Genomic DNA, 14,122 nt, shown 5'->3' with positions numbered 1-14,122 from the left:
TGGACCCCCCTTGAGCAAAATTTGGGCAGGCTGGACGCCCCAAAAATGCCAAATGGACCATATGTACAAATGGCTATGAGCTATTGCGTGCCGTCACCGCACCCCACTCCCAGTATAGTCACTGGGCTCCCCCACCTGCTCCCATCACACACCCTAGGGTCTCCCCACCCTGCTCCCGCCACTATCCCGTGGCTCCTGCCCATCCTGCTCCCACCACAGTCCCTGGGCTTCCCCCACTCCATCACACACCCTGGGGTCTCCCCACCCTGCTCCCGCCACTATCCCGTGGCTCCTGCCCATCCTGCTCCCACTACAGTCCCTGGGCTTCCCCCACTCCATCACACACCCTGGGGTCTCCCCACCCTGCTCCCGCCACTATCCCATTGCTCCTGCCATCCTGCTCCCACCACAGTCCCTGGGCTTCCCCCACCCCATCACACACCCTGGGGTCTCCCCACCCTGCTCCCGCCACTATCCCATGGCTCCTGCCCATCCTGCTCCCACCACAGTCCCTGGGCTTCCCCCACCCCATCAGACACCCTGGGGTCTCCCCACCCTGCTCCCGCCACTATCTCATGGCTCCTGCCCATCCTGCTCCCACCACAGTCCCTGGGCTTCCCCCACCCCATCACACACCCTGGGGTCTCCCCACCCTGCTCCCGCCACTATCCCATGGCTCCTGCCCATCCTGCTCCCACCACAGTCCCTGGGCTTCCCCCACCCCATCACACACCCTGGGGTCTCCCCACCCTGCTCCCGCCACTATCCCATGGCTCCTGCCCATCCTGCTCCCACCACAGTCCCTGGGCTTCCCCCACCCCATCACACGCCCTGGGGTCTCCCCATCCTGCTCCCGCCACTATCCCAGGGCTCCTGCCCATCCTGCTCCCACCACAGTCCCTGGGCTCTCCCCACCCCATCACACGCCCTGGGGTCTCCCCACCCTGCTCCTGCCACTATCCCATGGCTCCTGCCCATCCTGCTCCCACCACAGTCCCTGGGCTTCCCCCACTCCATCACACGCCCTGGGGTATCCCCATCCTGCTCCCGCCACTATCCCAGTGCTCCTGCCCATCCTGCTCCCACCACAGTCCCTGGGCTCTCCCCACTCCATCACACACCCTGGGGTCTCCCCATCCTGCTCCCGCCACTATCCCATGGCTCCTGCCCATCCTGCTCCCACCACAGTCCCTGGGCTTCCCCCACCCCATCACACACCCTGGGGTCTCCCCACCCTGCTCCCGCCACTATCCCATGGCTCCTGCCCATCCTGCTCCCACCACAGTCCCTGGGCTTCCCCCACCCCATCACACACCCTGGGGTCTCCCCATCCAGCTCCCACCACTATCCCAGTGCTCCTGCCCATCCTGCTCCCACCACAGTCCCTGGGCTCTCCCCACCCCATCACACACCCTGGGGTCTCCCCACCCTGCTCCCGCCACTATCCCAGTGCTCCTGCCCATCCTGCTCCCACCACAGTCCCTGGGCTTCCCCCACTCCGTTCCCAACACAGTGCGAGGGCCAGTGGTAGCTGGTGAGTTTTTTAAGTGGAGGGGCATACATATTTTCCCCAATAATGCCATAGCGACCGAACGCAGCGAGGGACCCCAAACCAATCCAAGGAGGTTAGTGGGGGGTTTTACGCCTGTGTAGTTATTTTTAAATAATGGGTTAAAATGTTGCATTTTAGAGCATACTTAAAAAAGAAAATTGGTAAAAAGCCAAATAGTTTGCAATTGGCGCTGGGGGGCCAAGGGGGAAAGCATGGTATTTTTGACAGGACATTTATGATAGAAATCCAGTAAAATAAATACCATGCCTGTCCCCTGGGCTCCACAGCGCCTCAGAAGGAGAGCTAATCATGGCAGGTGGGCAGGGGGATTGTGCAACAAAGGCATACAACCCTCCTTGCCCCCACTGTCCCCACAAGCCAAAATCAGCTCAACAGACCAAAACAAACACACACACATTCACACAGCAATCAATCTATCATTCATACGAGCACCCATCACATACACTCACTCATAACACAAGCATACACGCATCCATACACATATATAAATAAAAAAGTAATTAACATAAACATACCTTCTGCAGGTGCTGGCCTGCGCTTGGGTGCTGGAATGCCCCGCTCCAGGTTGCTCTGTCCGTATGTGCGAGGAGGCCCAGGAGCTCCCCCTTGCACATACAAACACGCAGTGCCCCTGCCAGCATTTCCAATGAGCTATGCAAGGCTGGAGAAGCAAAACGACCCCAGCGTTGAATGGCTCAGTGAGCATGTGCGGCTGGGGAACTGAACTGTCAAAGGGAAACAATGTTTCACTGGGCTGGCTCCTCGGCTTCGCCATAATGGGTGAGGGGGCCACTGGGTGGACGCCCTCACCCATTATGGATAAGCCTCCAGGCTCAGACTGGCCTATAGGGCAATAGGGCAATGCCTGTACCAAAATGCAAAATGCTATTGTAGGCCAGTCAAAATGGGCCCCTTTATTGGCCAATGTGGGCCAGTTTGATGAGTTACTACTCTATGCAGCTAGTAGTTTTGACCAGTGTTGCAGAATAAATATTCTTTAAATATCACAATTTGGCCCCCACCCCCATGGGTTGCCACAATCATTTCTATCATCCGGCAGGTGTTCTCCGCTCTGCTAATCAATGTCTGCTAGTTGTGTGCACACCCTGGTGCACATCTAGATGAGAGGCTATCAGACACAAGGCCTACACCTCACGTTGAATAAATGCTTAGAAACTCATTTCCATTGATTTGTCTTCCGGTCTGGCAAGCACCCTCATTTCACCGCTCCAACCACGCTAACACACATGGCTAGGTACAACCCCACCTACAAAATTGCTCAGAAATCTTTCATCTCACGAATCCACTTGGAAACCTCACCCACCTGCCAAAACATCCTGACAAGTCAAACACCTGAGGTCTCCCACCTGGACACGACATGCCTCGGAGTACAAATTACTATCCACCTAGAAAACAGACCATACAAACGCTAGTCGCCCCTAGTTCTACACATACCTACAGTTAACCACAATTCCTTGACTGTTGCCTCTTCTCCCCTAACCATGGCCCCCCACTTTCCCTTTCAGATCCATTTGAGTGCCTGGAGACCATGCAAATGGTAGCCATGTGCGGTGTAACCCGCAATAACAGCATAATTATGACACACCTTGGTTTAATGATAGCATGATCCTCTGGCCAGGCAAGGCCCCTGAGACCAGGAAGTTTCTTTGATTGTGCTACCCCTCACAAACCTGCTCCTAGGTCTACTTTCCACCTTACTGTTCACACTGCGGCCCTCTCACCTCAGACAGCAGTGGAACATCTGATAGTATTCCACACCCCCTGCTACCCCCATACTATTCCAACTCTGCACATCTAAAAGCAGCCTACCATACACAGTACGCAAGCAACCCTATCCTTCCTCGCTTTCAAGGCAGACCACAGTATTAGCGAACCAAGCCAGGACACCTACAGGGGGGGGGGGATCCCCTTTATATGCACATACCCATCACCACACCTCTGCAAGAAACATACAGACACACAGAAGGCATTCCCTTTTCCCACTTCTCTTACAGAACTTAGTAGCAAGAGGCCAACAAAATAATTGAAGTTGCACTGTGCAAAACCACATTACATTGCATTCGCAAAAGGCCGGGAGGATAGCTCAGGGCGAACACTGGTTCGAAGCCCGGGTCCGTGCTTAGAAACCTCTTGGTTATTAAGCGCGTTATTAATAACCAAATACAATTGTTTAAGTGCTCCTGATAAGACTCTGTTCTTATTCTTATATCAGATCCCTGCCAAACTCACTCCATCCCTGAAGCTGCACTATCTCTTTGCATATCCTTTCCCATCCACATTGTTATGTTATGTTAAAGGGGTTTTATAGAGTGCAACTAATTACCCAGGGCGGTTTTAGTGCCGTAGAACGTGGTGGACGCAATCATCGTAAGCTGGGAACTAAGATCAAGTTCAATTCATTCAAAAAGGAAGGTTTTAAGATGTTTCCAAAAGATCAGCCAATTAGGTTCCTTACGAAGTCATAATGGAGTGAGTTTCAGATTCTGGTCACTTGAACTGTAAAGTTGCGACCACTATGCATTTCCTTCCGATATTGAGGGGTGTTGAGGTTCCCATCCTTATTCTATCTCAGAAGGCAAGGAGTTGAGAAAAGGCTTAATTCTGAGGCCAGAAGGGTAGAATTAGGGTATTGGAGAATTTTATGAAGGAGGCACATGCTTTTAAAGATGATCCGGTTTTTAGCGGGAGGTAATGCAGGGTACGCAGTGCTGAAGTTGCACGACGATGTTTCTTCGGTTTCAGAAGGATTCTGGCTGCAACGTTCCGCACTCTCTGTAGATGTTAGATCTTGTAATTAGGGAGTCCCAGGTCAATTCGATTAGCAAAGTGCAAACAAGAGGACACAAGGGAGTTCATTACTAGACCCTGGTCGTCGAACGAAAGAAAAGGAAGGATGTGCTTTAGTTTCCCCATCAGAAAGAACCAGGATTTAGTAACAGTTATTATTTGACTGTTTAAAGCACTCTTATTCTCTTTGATAATACCTAGGTTCTGGACTTTGGGTTTTAGCTAAGGGCAAAACCCAAAGGAGATTGGCCAACAAATAGACAACCAGGTATTAGGTTTTTCTTTCACTACAAACAGTTCTGTTTTGTCAGGATTTATTTTGAGAAAATGTACGTCTACCCAACCGTATATGGATACTAGGCAGTCTCATCTTTTTCCTGACAGGTTGTCACCCCTTCCTTAAGATCAACCAGAATCTCAGTGTCCTCTGCATAATTGAAAAGGGTAACACCAGATTGATGAGGGTTCTCCATCAGGGGACAGAGGCATATGTTAAACAAAATAGATCAGAGGGCTGAGCGCTGTGGGACCCTGCATTTCAAAGGAAGGGGCTGAGAGAAGAATCAATTTAGGTGTATTTGTTGGGACCAGTCAGCAAGACAAAACTGAATTCATTTACGTACACCGTCTTGAATTCCCAACGTATGAAGCCAAACAAGTAGAATTAAATATTCGCCGGTGACAAACGCCGCCGACAGGTCGAGCAAAAAAAGTGCAATCTTGCAAACGCTGCACTCTATCTCTTAAATAGTATTCCAGGACAGATGCGGTAATTAGTTCAGTGCTGCGTAATTGCCTAAAACTCATCTGGCCACACAAATGTGAGGTGTTCCACATTAATCATTCATTGGCCTAGAGATATGTGGAAATCCAAGGCAAGCCAACAACACACATCTCCTATGCCACATTAAATTGAGGTCGTTACACTGTCAATAGTGACCATTCAATAATTACTTACAAAGGTATGCATTTTTTTAATTTTTTCAAAATTGGTTAATAAAGAGGACAATTATTACAGAAAAAATAACGTAATCATTGTCCTCCTTATTAACCAAAAAGTAAGGCCCATGGAATGTGTCTCTTGCCTGAAAGAAAATGGTGGCATACAGAGGTCTGCTCAGATCGGACGGCCTTGACCATCTCACAAAACACTCCTCCGTAAGACTGGGGGTGGCTTCTTCAGAGAGAGGATCCATGCAGCGTTCAACACTTGGTAACTAACCATTAGCCTCTGATAATCCCTTGTTTCACCCCATGGAGTCATCATTGACTGGAAAAGCTGCTAACTATGTCTTCATTATTTAGTGATGAAATGTCCAGCATAAATACTGATACCACAGCATCCACCTACAGCAACTCCCTGCTCTTTCCTCTCCCCATCCTCCACCTTCCTGTTCTCCTACTGCACTCATCGGAATAATGCCACATTGTTTTTCATCATTGAGAACCATAACCCTTCTTATTCCGCCTACGCCTTCCCGACCAGGTCCACGAAGATGCTTTACATTGCCACGATTCTCCCGAAACTCGACCTCTTGACCAAATATCAGTCCCCACCGTTTTAAAAATTGCCCAAGCCACCACCGTCCCCCACAAATCCAATTAACTCACAGGCATAGCTGATGCTTTAAGACACTGTGCAGAATCATAGAGAAAGCATCAGCGTCTCAACATTCAAAAACACATTTTCCCTCATAACCGCATGGTCCTTAACAGTTCAGCGTTAGGCAACATTTCAGAAGGGAGAGTGTGACCCTCCTCACCGTGGATGACGCCATTATAATCAAAACTGTTAATAATATTAAATAGGTATGCACATTAAAGCAAAAACATAGCCAAAAATAAACACTGTTCTTCCAAGCCTGAGATATCTGGGACTCTTCCTATTAAATTGATACAAAAGGTACACATAATGACACCCTGGCTCTCTTGTAGCCTTGGGCACTGCCTCTTTCCTTCAATACGCCAGTCTTACATCCTCCAGTCAATATAAAATGTGCCGCAAAAATGCCACCATAAATAACGTTTTGTGCTGCAAAAATTGTCATTTCATGCCACAATATCCTGGAGGGTCAACGCAGTATCTGTGATGATGGCAACTTTTGACTCCTGATGCTTCTGTACCCATGAAAGGCATTCGATACAGTGAACCACAAGTTTCTAAGGTCAAACTTGATCTTACGGATGGGTTGATATGGGAAGATAATTGAATGATGTTCCTTCTTCCTCTCTAGAAGATCTCGCTTAGGACAAGGCTAGATCCCATTGTCCATAATGCTCCATTTTTACATAGCCTTAGTGGGATTCATGGTTTTGGAGGGGGGAGCTGTGATTTGGCGGTAAGCAAATAATACTCTACTTGAGGACCATGTGCAGGGTTGGCAGCACATGTTGAAGACCTGCCTATCGAGAAAAAATAATTCAATGTATCTGGCCTTCTGGAACTTAACCCATCAAAGACTAAGTTCCTCCTGCTTCACCGAAAAGGAAGCTTAAATTCACATCCTGAATTGGCTATGCCCAGCAGCCACACGCGGAACCTTGCCAACGGTGCCCGCCAACGCTGAATCCTTAGGATCTCTGCTTGCCCCATTGCTCACTATGAAAATACATGGCTTAAATAAATATCCAATCAGCCGCACCTTCTCCAGACTCCCCTTATCCCAACCTGTGGTTTTCGCTCTGCAAACCAATCCCATATTATGTCCCGATCGATGAAGGAAACACAATACTCAGCCGACCACCCAAAACCACAAACACCTCTTCCAGTTGAAGTCCAAAAGTCTCCAACTCTGCCAGAACTGTATTTATACCACAAAGTAACATCTCCCATCTATCGTCTACCATATGTGTGCAACAGTGGTATTTAAAGGTATATTATGACCTCTCTGACATATTTATACCCATGTGGTATTTAACTCTCAGATCATATCTCCCCGACGCCCCCCTATTTTATTTATACCAATGCATAGGATGCATATGCAATATGAAAGTAATTGTACGTCTGATTTTATATTTGCATGAGGTTTGTGTGATATAAAAATCATGTTTTATCATAAATTGCTAACATGTAGTCTTCTGGGTGTCTTATGTCTCCGCCTAGAGCAAAAGAATCATGCTGGACACAAAATACAGACATCAGCAAAACCAGTAAGTATCAACTTCAGGTCACACTTGCGCCGGATAGCTCAGTCGGTTGAGCGCAGGCTTCAGATGTCTCTGTGCGCAACACTCAGGTTACAAATTCAAGTGCTGATCAGATAGCTTAGTGGGTTAATGTGTCTACTGCAGGGAATTGATGTGTATGCTGCCTGTAGGTCTCGGGCTCCAGTCCTTGTGATAGTCAGGGCTCGGGCACATGAAAGAGGATGGGCCATTGATATAAGATGTCTACCAGCCTTCCACTAGGCTTGCACAAGCAGCTGCTTGTAATCTTCTGAGTCGTGCTGGCGCTCAGACCCTCTCAGAGTCTCCCCCTGCAAAACAATAAGACTGCATCTACAGCAATAACCAACTCAAACATTAAACGTCCAGAGAGCACCTTATTTATTTATTTATTTATTTATTGGTCATTTGTGTGGCGCCTCAAGTGTTTACCTTATGCATTTTCCGAAGTTGATTTGAACCCGAGCCTCGTTGAAGGGTAGCATCTAGTTGACTGGCAGTAACAGCCTAATATGTTGTGAGACAGCTCCTAATATAAACAGTTATCTTTACGACTTTCCAAAAGTGACAAATAATTTACTATCAATGTAGGAAACGCCACAATGTCAGGAATAGCAGCGCAGCATTCAGCAGGATGCAGCCAGAACAAACATTGACTCCATGTTGGAATGGGAAAGTAGGCAGTCAGTCCCTCCTTTTATAGTTCATGACCTGGAAGTACTTGATAAAGCATCCGGGACCCTACATTGTACATACTCTCCTCTCACTGTTTCCACAGAGCCGCCTTTTAAGGCAACTTCTCTGCACGTGGGAAAGGAAACAAAGCACGGCCATCTTGCTGAGCAACACGTTTTTACTTCTTGAGAAGTTGTTTCTATAGCAATTGTGAGCATATGATAGCATCATTGCTCAGAGCGACTGTGGCCTTCAGTGCCACGGGCTTGAAGCTTGTGCTCCTCATTTACACTGGTATTCAAACATTTTTATACTGAGCCCCCCTTGAGTAAAGATATTGTTTCCGGGTCCGCCCTGAAGATAAAATAGCTTCAATTTTCTATCCAATGCTTATATTTTCAATTAAAAGCAGTCACCATAATCCCTTCTTAAAGAGCCTTTTACCAATCTCCCTCTGCCTCCCACGGGTTTCCTTCAGACCCCACAGTTTGAAGACACCACTGATCTATGGCAAGCAGAAAGTCTCAGAGTAAGACAGCTCAATGGGTCAATTGCAGGAATCCATTTGACGCATTAATCCTGGTAAGAGACCGCAGTGGGCTAATGCACCTACTCCGGCAACCAATCACCGACTCAGTCACTCATCCTGAAAAATCCATAGCATGTACCAGTCAGATGAGTGAAACACCTATTGTTTTATTGTGTTGTGTGCTTCAGAAATGATCAAACCAAGCAAGTAAACGGCTCTCCCTTTCCCTTATAGATCTGGCCTACACTAGCTCTGTGTTTGAAGTCTGCATGGTAAGTTTTTCTCACATTGTGCCCCATTTACCCTCGACCTACCTGGCTACGCCAAGGGTGGCTCCGTAGAGTAGCAGCATCATTGGTGGTGATTTTCACGACATTCCATTTTACTTTTAAACATGAATATTTGTTATACTATTTTGGAATGTTTATTGATAGATGTCTAATGGGTTTTCTCAAATAACCCTATATATTGATTGTGGCTGATCGCTTATGCTTTTTTATGCATACACACTGCTACACATCTCACTTAATCTGGCAGGAAGAAACTCAAGAAGAACACACTAGGTTCCAACCCAGGCCTACCTATCGCTGACACCTACGTCAGTGCTTCCACCAGAGAGACTCTCACGGACATCCTCTTTGTCGTTCCTTCTCCTGACCTCTGGACTCTCCATATGGTCGCTCTGGTTTCTCCTTACTCTTCCTCACACATAAATGGTGGCACGCGTTGGGCGGTTCTTCTTGCCTCCCTTTCCACCTCAAGGGTCATCATAAATGTCTATTGAAATGGTATCATCCTGGTACAAGATCCTCAACCCAACCTTTTATATTTTGATAGGCTTCTTCCCCGCCTTATCAACTTTCCTCTTTCTTCCTCATGGGCTCCCTTGCCACCTGTTCCTACGGCTGCATCTGGGACTCCCTTGCCTTCTGCGGCCCCTCCCACACTAGCTCCATTGCCATCTACCACTGTCCTGGCACCCTTGCCTGCCTTCTCCCCACTGGCATCCTTGTCATCCTTGCCTCCTCCTACCTCTATCTCTCAGGCACTCTTGCCGCCTACTGGGAGATCGCTGTCCCCAGCATCCCCCCCCCCGTAAGTCCTTCAAAAGTGGCAATCTGCTCCATGTCTCCACACTAGACTCTCGCTCCGCTGTCAAGCACTCCACCTCCTTGAACTCCTGGATCTTGATGTTTTGCTCTTACTGAGACATGGTTTAAGGAAAGCTGTGGCACGAGTTTTGACACACTTCTTCCTGAAGGCTACAAAATCCTCTCTATGCCCAGGCCCAACAGACCAGGAGGTGGAGTAGCCCTGATCTTCCCTGAGTGGATCCCTATTTCCATAGTTCCCACTCAGGTCTTCCCCTCCTTTGAATGTCTGGTCTGCAGGCTCTCTCTCTCAACTGTCTCCTCTCTTACTCTGACCTCATTCTTTCGGCCACTGGGCCAATCCACCTTCTTCCTCTCGGAATGGGCTGACCTGGCCTCTTCTCTCCTTTCCTTCTCTTCCCAACTCCTCCTAGCTGGGAGATCTTAACATCCATCTTGACACTCCTGACTCTTCAGGACCTTTCCGCAGCGTATGCGACTCCCTTTCTCTTTCCATTCTACCTTCTGGTTCAGCGCACACCGCTGGCCATACCTTGGATGCCCGCATTTCCACAGACATCCCACTCTCTACTCCTCTCACTACCTCACTCACCTGGACTGATCATTCTCTTCTCTCACTTGAAGCTCTCTTCTCCTTTAGCACTGGCACACCCTGCACCCCCTCCTGCCTTCAAGGTCCTGAGTGTCAGTGTTGGCCTTTGCCTCCACCTACTGTCCTCCCTTTACTCCTGCAGCTGACTCCCACCCTGACACCGCCCTCTCTAACTTTCGCAGTTCCATCTCTTGCCCCAGTTATGAGGGACTGACTGAAGCCTGCCAAAAAGTGCAACTCTTGGTACGACCCCGATCTGGCTGCCCTTAAACTTAAGTACAGAGCAGCGGAATGGAAATGGGGATCTTCAGGTTGACCCTCTGACAAACTGGCCTGCCGCCTTTTTCAAAGACAATATAGACTCTGCGTCCGCTCTAAGAAAAGAGTCGATATTCAAGCCTGTATCTCTGCAGCATCTAACAACACGGCTGAAATCTTGAAAATCTGCAAGGAACTGGCCAACCCTACTGCGTCGGCATCCTTTACTGTACCCACCCAACCTACACCCTTCACCACCAAAACACAGGACACCCTGTCCCCTCTCTCTTCTACACCCACTCATGCACCAACATCTCTTGGGCCCCACTTAACTGCCCCCACCTCTCCCCCTCTTCTTCTCTTCTTCCTCTCCCCTGTCACTCCAGATGGGGTTTCTAGACAAGTCCAGTTTATGAAAGACTCTTCCAAACAGGTGGATCCCTGCCCTTCCATAACCATCAAGGACAATATTGACACTCTCTCTCCAGCCTTGGACAATCTCTGTAACCTCTCCTTAGCCACAGGAGTTTCCCCTATCCTCTCAAGCACTCTCTTGTGCACCCTCTGCTCCAAAAACACTCCGTCGTCAAATCTATTCCGACAAACTATTGTCCGATCTCCATCACTCCTTTCCTGGGTAAACCTCTGGAAATGCTGGCTATCACTCAGCTTACCCTACACACTGAATCTGTTGGTTGTCTCTATGACCATCAGTCTGGCTTTAGAGCATCCAGGGGCACAGAAACTGCACTTCTGAACACCCACGAAGACCTGTTCTCAAACCTTGACTCTAACTCTCCTTCTGTCCTAATTTTCCTCGACCTCTCGTCTGCTTTCGATACGGTAAACCACAACATCCTGATCTACCGTTTACAGAATACCCTGGGCATCACAGACGAGGGCTTTGCGTGGCTCGCATCCTTCCTCTGACCGTCCTTCCCAGGTGGAACTTTCAGTGTTATGTGGATGACACACAGCTCTCTTTCAGGTTACTGCCGGCCTCCTCCTCCTCCTCGCTCAACCCTGTCTGTCCGAAATTCATTTATTGCTAACAATCAATGCCTGAATGCCAGTAAGACAGAGATCGTCCTCACTGGGACCCCTGCTCCCACTTTCCCACTTTCATTCTGGCCTCCCTTTCAACCTCAAGGGTCATTTCACTCTGGCCGGCCTCTTTTGGCCTGGCACCCACACCTACTAACGAGGCAATAATTCTAGGGATCATCTTCGACTCCACTCTCTCCTTTTCTTCTCACATCTGGGACATCTCTAAAAAGTCCAACTACCTGTTGCACCACCTCACTTTCCCCAAGAGGCTCACCATCTCAAGAGCCCTGGTTCTCTCTAGGCTGGACTATTGCAACTGTTTCTTCCTCAATCTTCCTTCATCTACTCTCCGTTCTCCACAACTCATCCAGAACAGAATCGCAAGACTTATGATTGGCCTCAAGCCCAGGGACTGCATCTCTCTGGCACTAAAATCCCTTCATTGGCCCCCTGTGGCTGCTAGGGACAAGTTCAAGACCCTCTGTATAATGCACAAGGCTTTCTGGGGCCGGAGCCCACACTACCTACAACGCTCTCTTCCTCTGAAGAGTCCTCCGCTCATCCTCCTCCAACTCTTGTCATGAACCATCAAACTCGCCACTTCTGGACCTCCTGGTCCCTGACACGTCGAGCCTTACACTCCATAATACTACCAACATGGCGGCAAGATCAGAACGCTGCTCGCCAGTCTACACGTTCTACGCAGCGTCCTCTATAAAGAAGCCACACCCCCGCAGCCCTGCGCGTCGCAACGCTGCTACTAGCTGTGATCGGACGTGTGCTCCGAACCTTCTCTAGTGCTACTTGCTATCCCCTGGCCCCTGGATGTTAAGGATGAATTAGCCAGAGTAGCACGTCCTAGTTCTTACCAGGCACTTATGGATCTTGCTCTACAGATTGACTTCCGCATCCAGGAAAGAAGGGCAGAGAAAAGGAAGACCAAGTCAACCATCCAAAAAAATCCTCTTGTGGGCCCTTCAAAATCCGAAGATTCTCCTGTTCCTACAAATCCCGAACCCATGCAGCTAGGGGCCTTCCGTGGACCCATATCCCCTCAAGAAAGGCTGAGAAGGATCCATACTGGCTTATGCATGTACTGTGCCTCGGACAAACATTTAGTCAGAGAATGTCCCTTAGCCCCTCCACGGTGTTCAGGAAACGCCAGCTCCTGATCCTAGATGGAGCTCAGTTTCGGGAGAGAGATGCAGTCTCCACATCAATACCATCCTTGAACTCTCCTGGACAAAACTCCCTGGTAGTCTTACAGGCCTTTCTATCGTCATCCAAGAAGGAATCCTACCCCATTCTGGCACTAGTGGACTTTGGGGCCATGGGAATATTCATAGATCAGAAATGGGTCCTTAAACATCATATTCCTTACGAATCCCAGAACGTCCAGCAACCTGTAGAAGCAATTGATGGAAGACCTCTTTCTTCTGGACCCATATCCCTTCAGACTAAGGAAATTGAGCTTGCTATAAACCATCACCGAGGAAGGATAAAGTTTGACATCATAAAATCTGCCCATTACCCAATGGTATTGGGAATGCCCTGGCTACAAAAACACAACCCATACATCAATTGGACAGCTGGTTCCCTGTTCCTAGGTTCCGAATTTTGCATGTCCCATTGTCTGCTCCAGGATCCTTTACCGACAACATCAGAAGAACGTTCAACAACTCAGCAAGATTCTCTTATGGTCTCCAACATCATCCAGGTTCCTAAAACCTACCAGGAGTACGCCGATGTGTTCTCTTCTGCTATTGTCCAAGCCCTACCACCCCATAGGCCTGAGGGCTGTGCTATTAAAACCGAACCTTCAGCCGTGATTCCCTTTGGAGGGATGTTTATCCTGTCTGAACCAGAGAAAAAGGCCCTTCGTGAATACCTAGATACTAACCTAAAAAACGGCACCATACGCCCATCGAAGTCTCCGGCTGGAGCCTCATTATTTTTTGTTCCTAAAAAAGACACCAAGGAACTCAGACCTTGTCTTGATTATCGAGGTCTTAATCAGTGCACCCTTAAGGATCGTTATCCATTACCCTTGATTTCAGATATCCTGGAAGCCGTAAGAGGAGCCGTAATATTCACCAAATTGGATCTCAGGGGTGCTTATCACTTGATTCGTATTAGAGAGGGTGACAAATGGAAGACAGACTCCAGAACATCCTTTGTTCATTACGAATACTTGGTCATGCCCTTTGGACTCTCTAATGCTCCGGCAATCTTCCAACGCTTTATGGACCAGGTGTTTTCGGATATGCTGTTTCTTTTCGTCATCGTCTACTTGGACGATATTTTGATATTCTCAAAGGATCCTCTCAAGCATGAAGAACAGGTTAGATCAGTGTTACAACGGC

The 14,122-nt window shown here is 48.5% G+C and overlaps 1 protein-coding gene across 8 annotated transcripts in view; it reads left to right on the top strand.

Annotated features, from left to right (window-relative positions):
• C3QH19orf38 (chromosome 3q C19orf38 homolog) overlaps positions 1-14,122 on the top strand; it is a 415,371-nt gene that overhangs the window by 392,275 nt on the left and 8,974 nt on the right. For all 8 annotated transcript variants that reach the window (XM_069604266.1, XM_069604260.1, XM_069604264.1 and 5 more), the window contains 2 exons: positions 7,485-7,531; positions 8,985-9,022. In XM_069604266.1, the coding sequence (XP_069460367.1) occupies positions 7,485-7,531; positions 8,985-9,022 (85 nt within the window). The remainder of the gene's footprint in view (positions 1-7,484; positions 7,532-8,984; positions 9,023-14,122) is intronic.

The sequence above is a fragment of the Ambystoma mexicanum genome, chromosome 3q (assembly GCF_040938575.1).
Source record: "Ambystoma mexicanum isolate Mex_15411 chromosome 3q, UKY_AmexF1_1, whole genome shotgun sequence".
Classification (NCBI taxonomy): Eukaryota; Metazoa; Chordata; class Amphibia; order Caudata; family Ambystomatidae; genus Ambystoma; species Ambystoma mexicanum.
The sequence above is the reverse complement of the archived record's forward strand: the minus strand, read 5'-3'. Positions and strand labels throughout refer to the sequence as shown.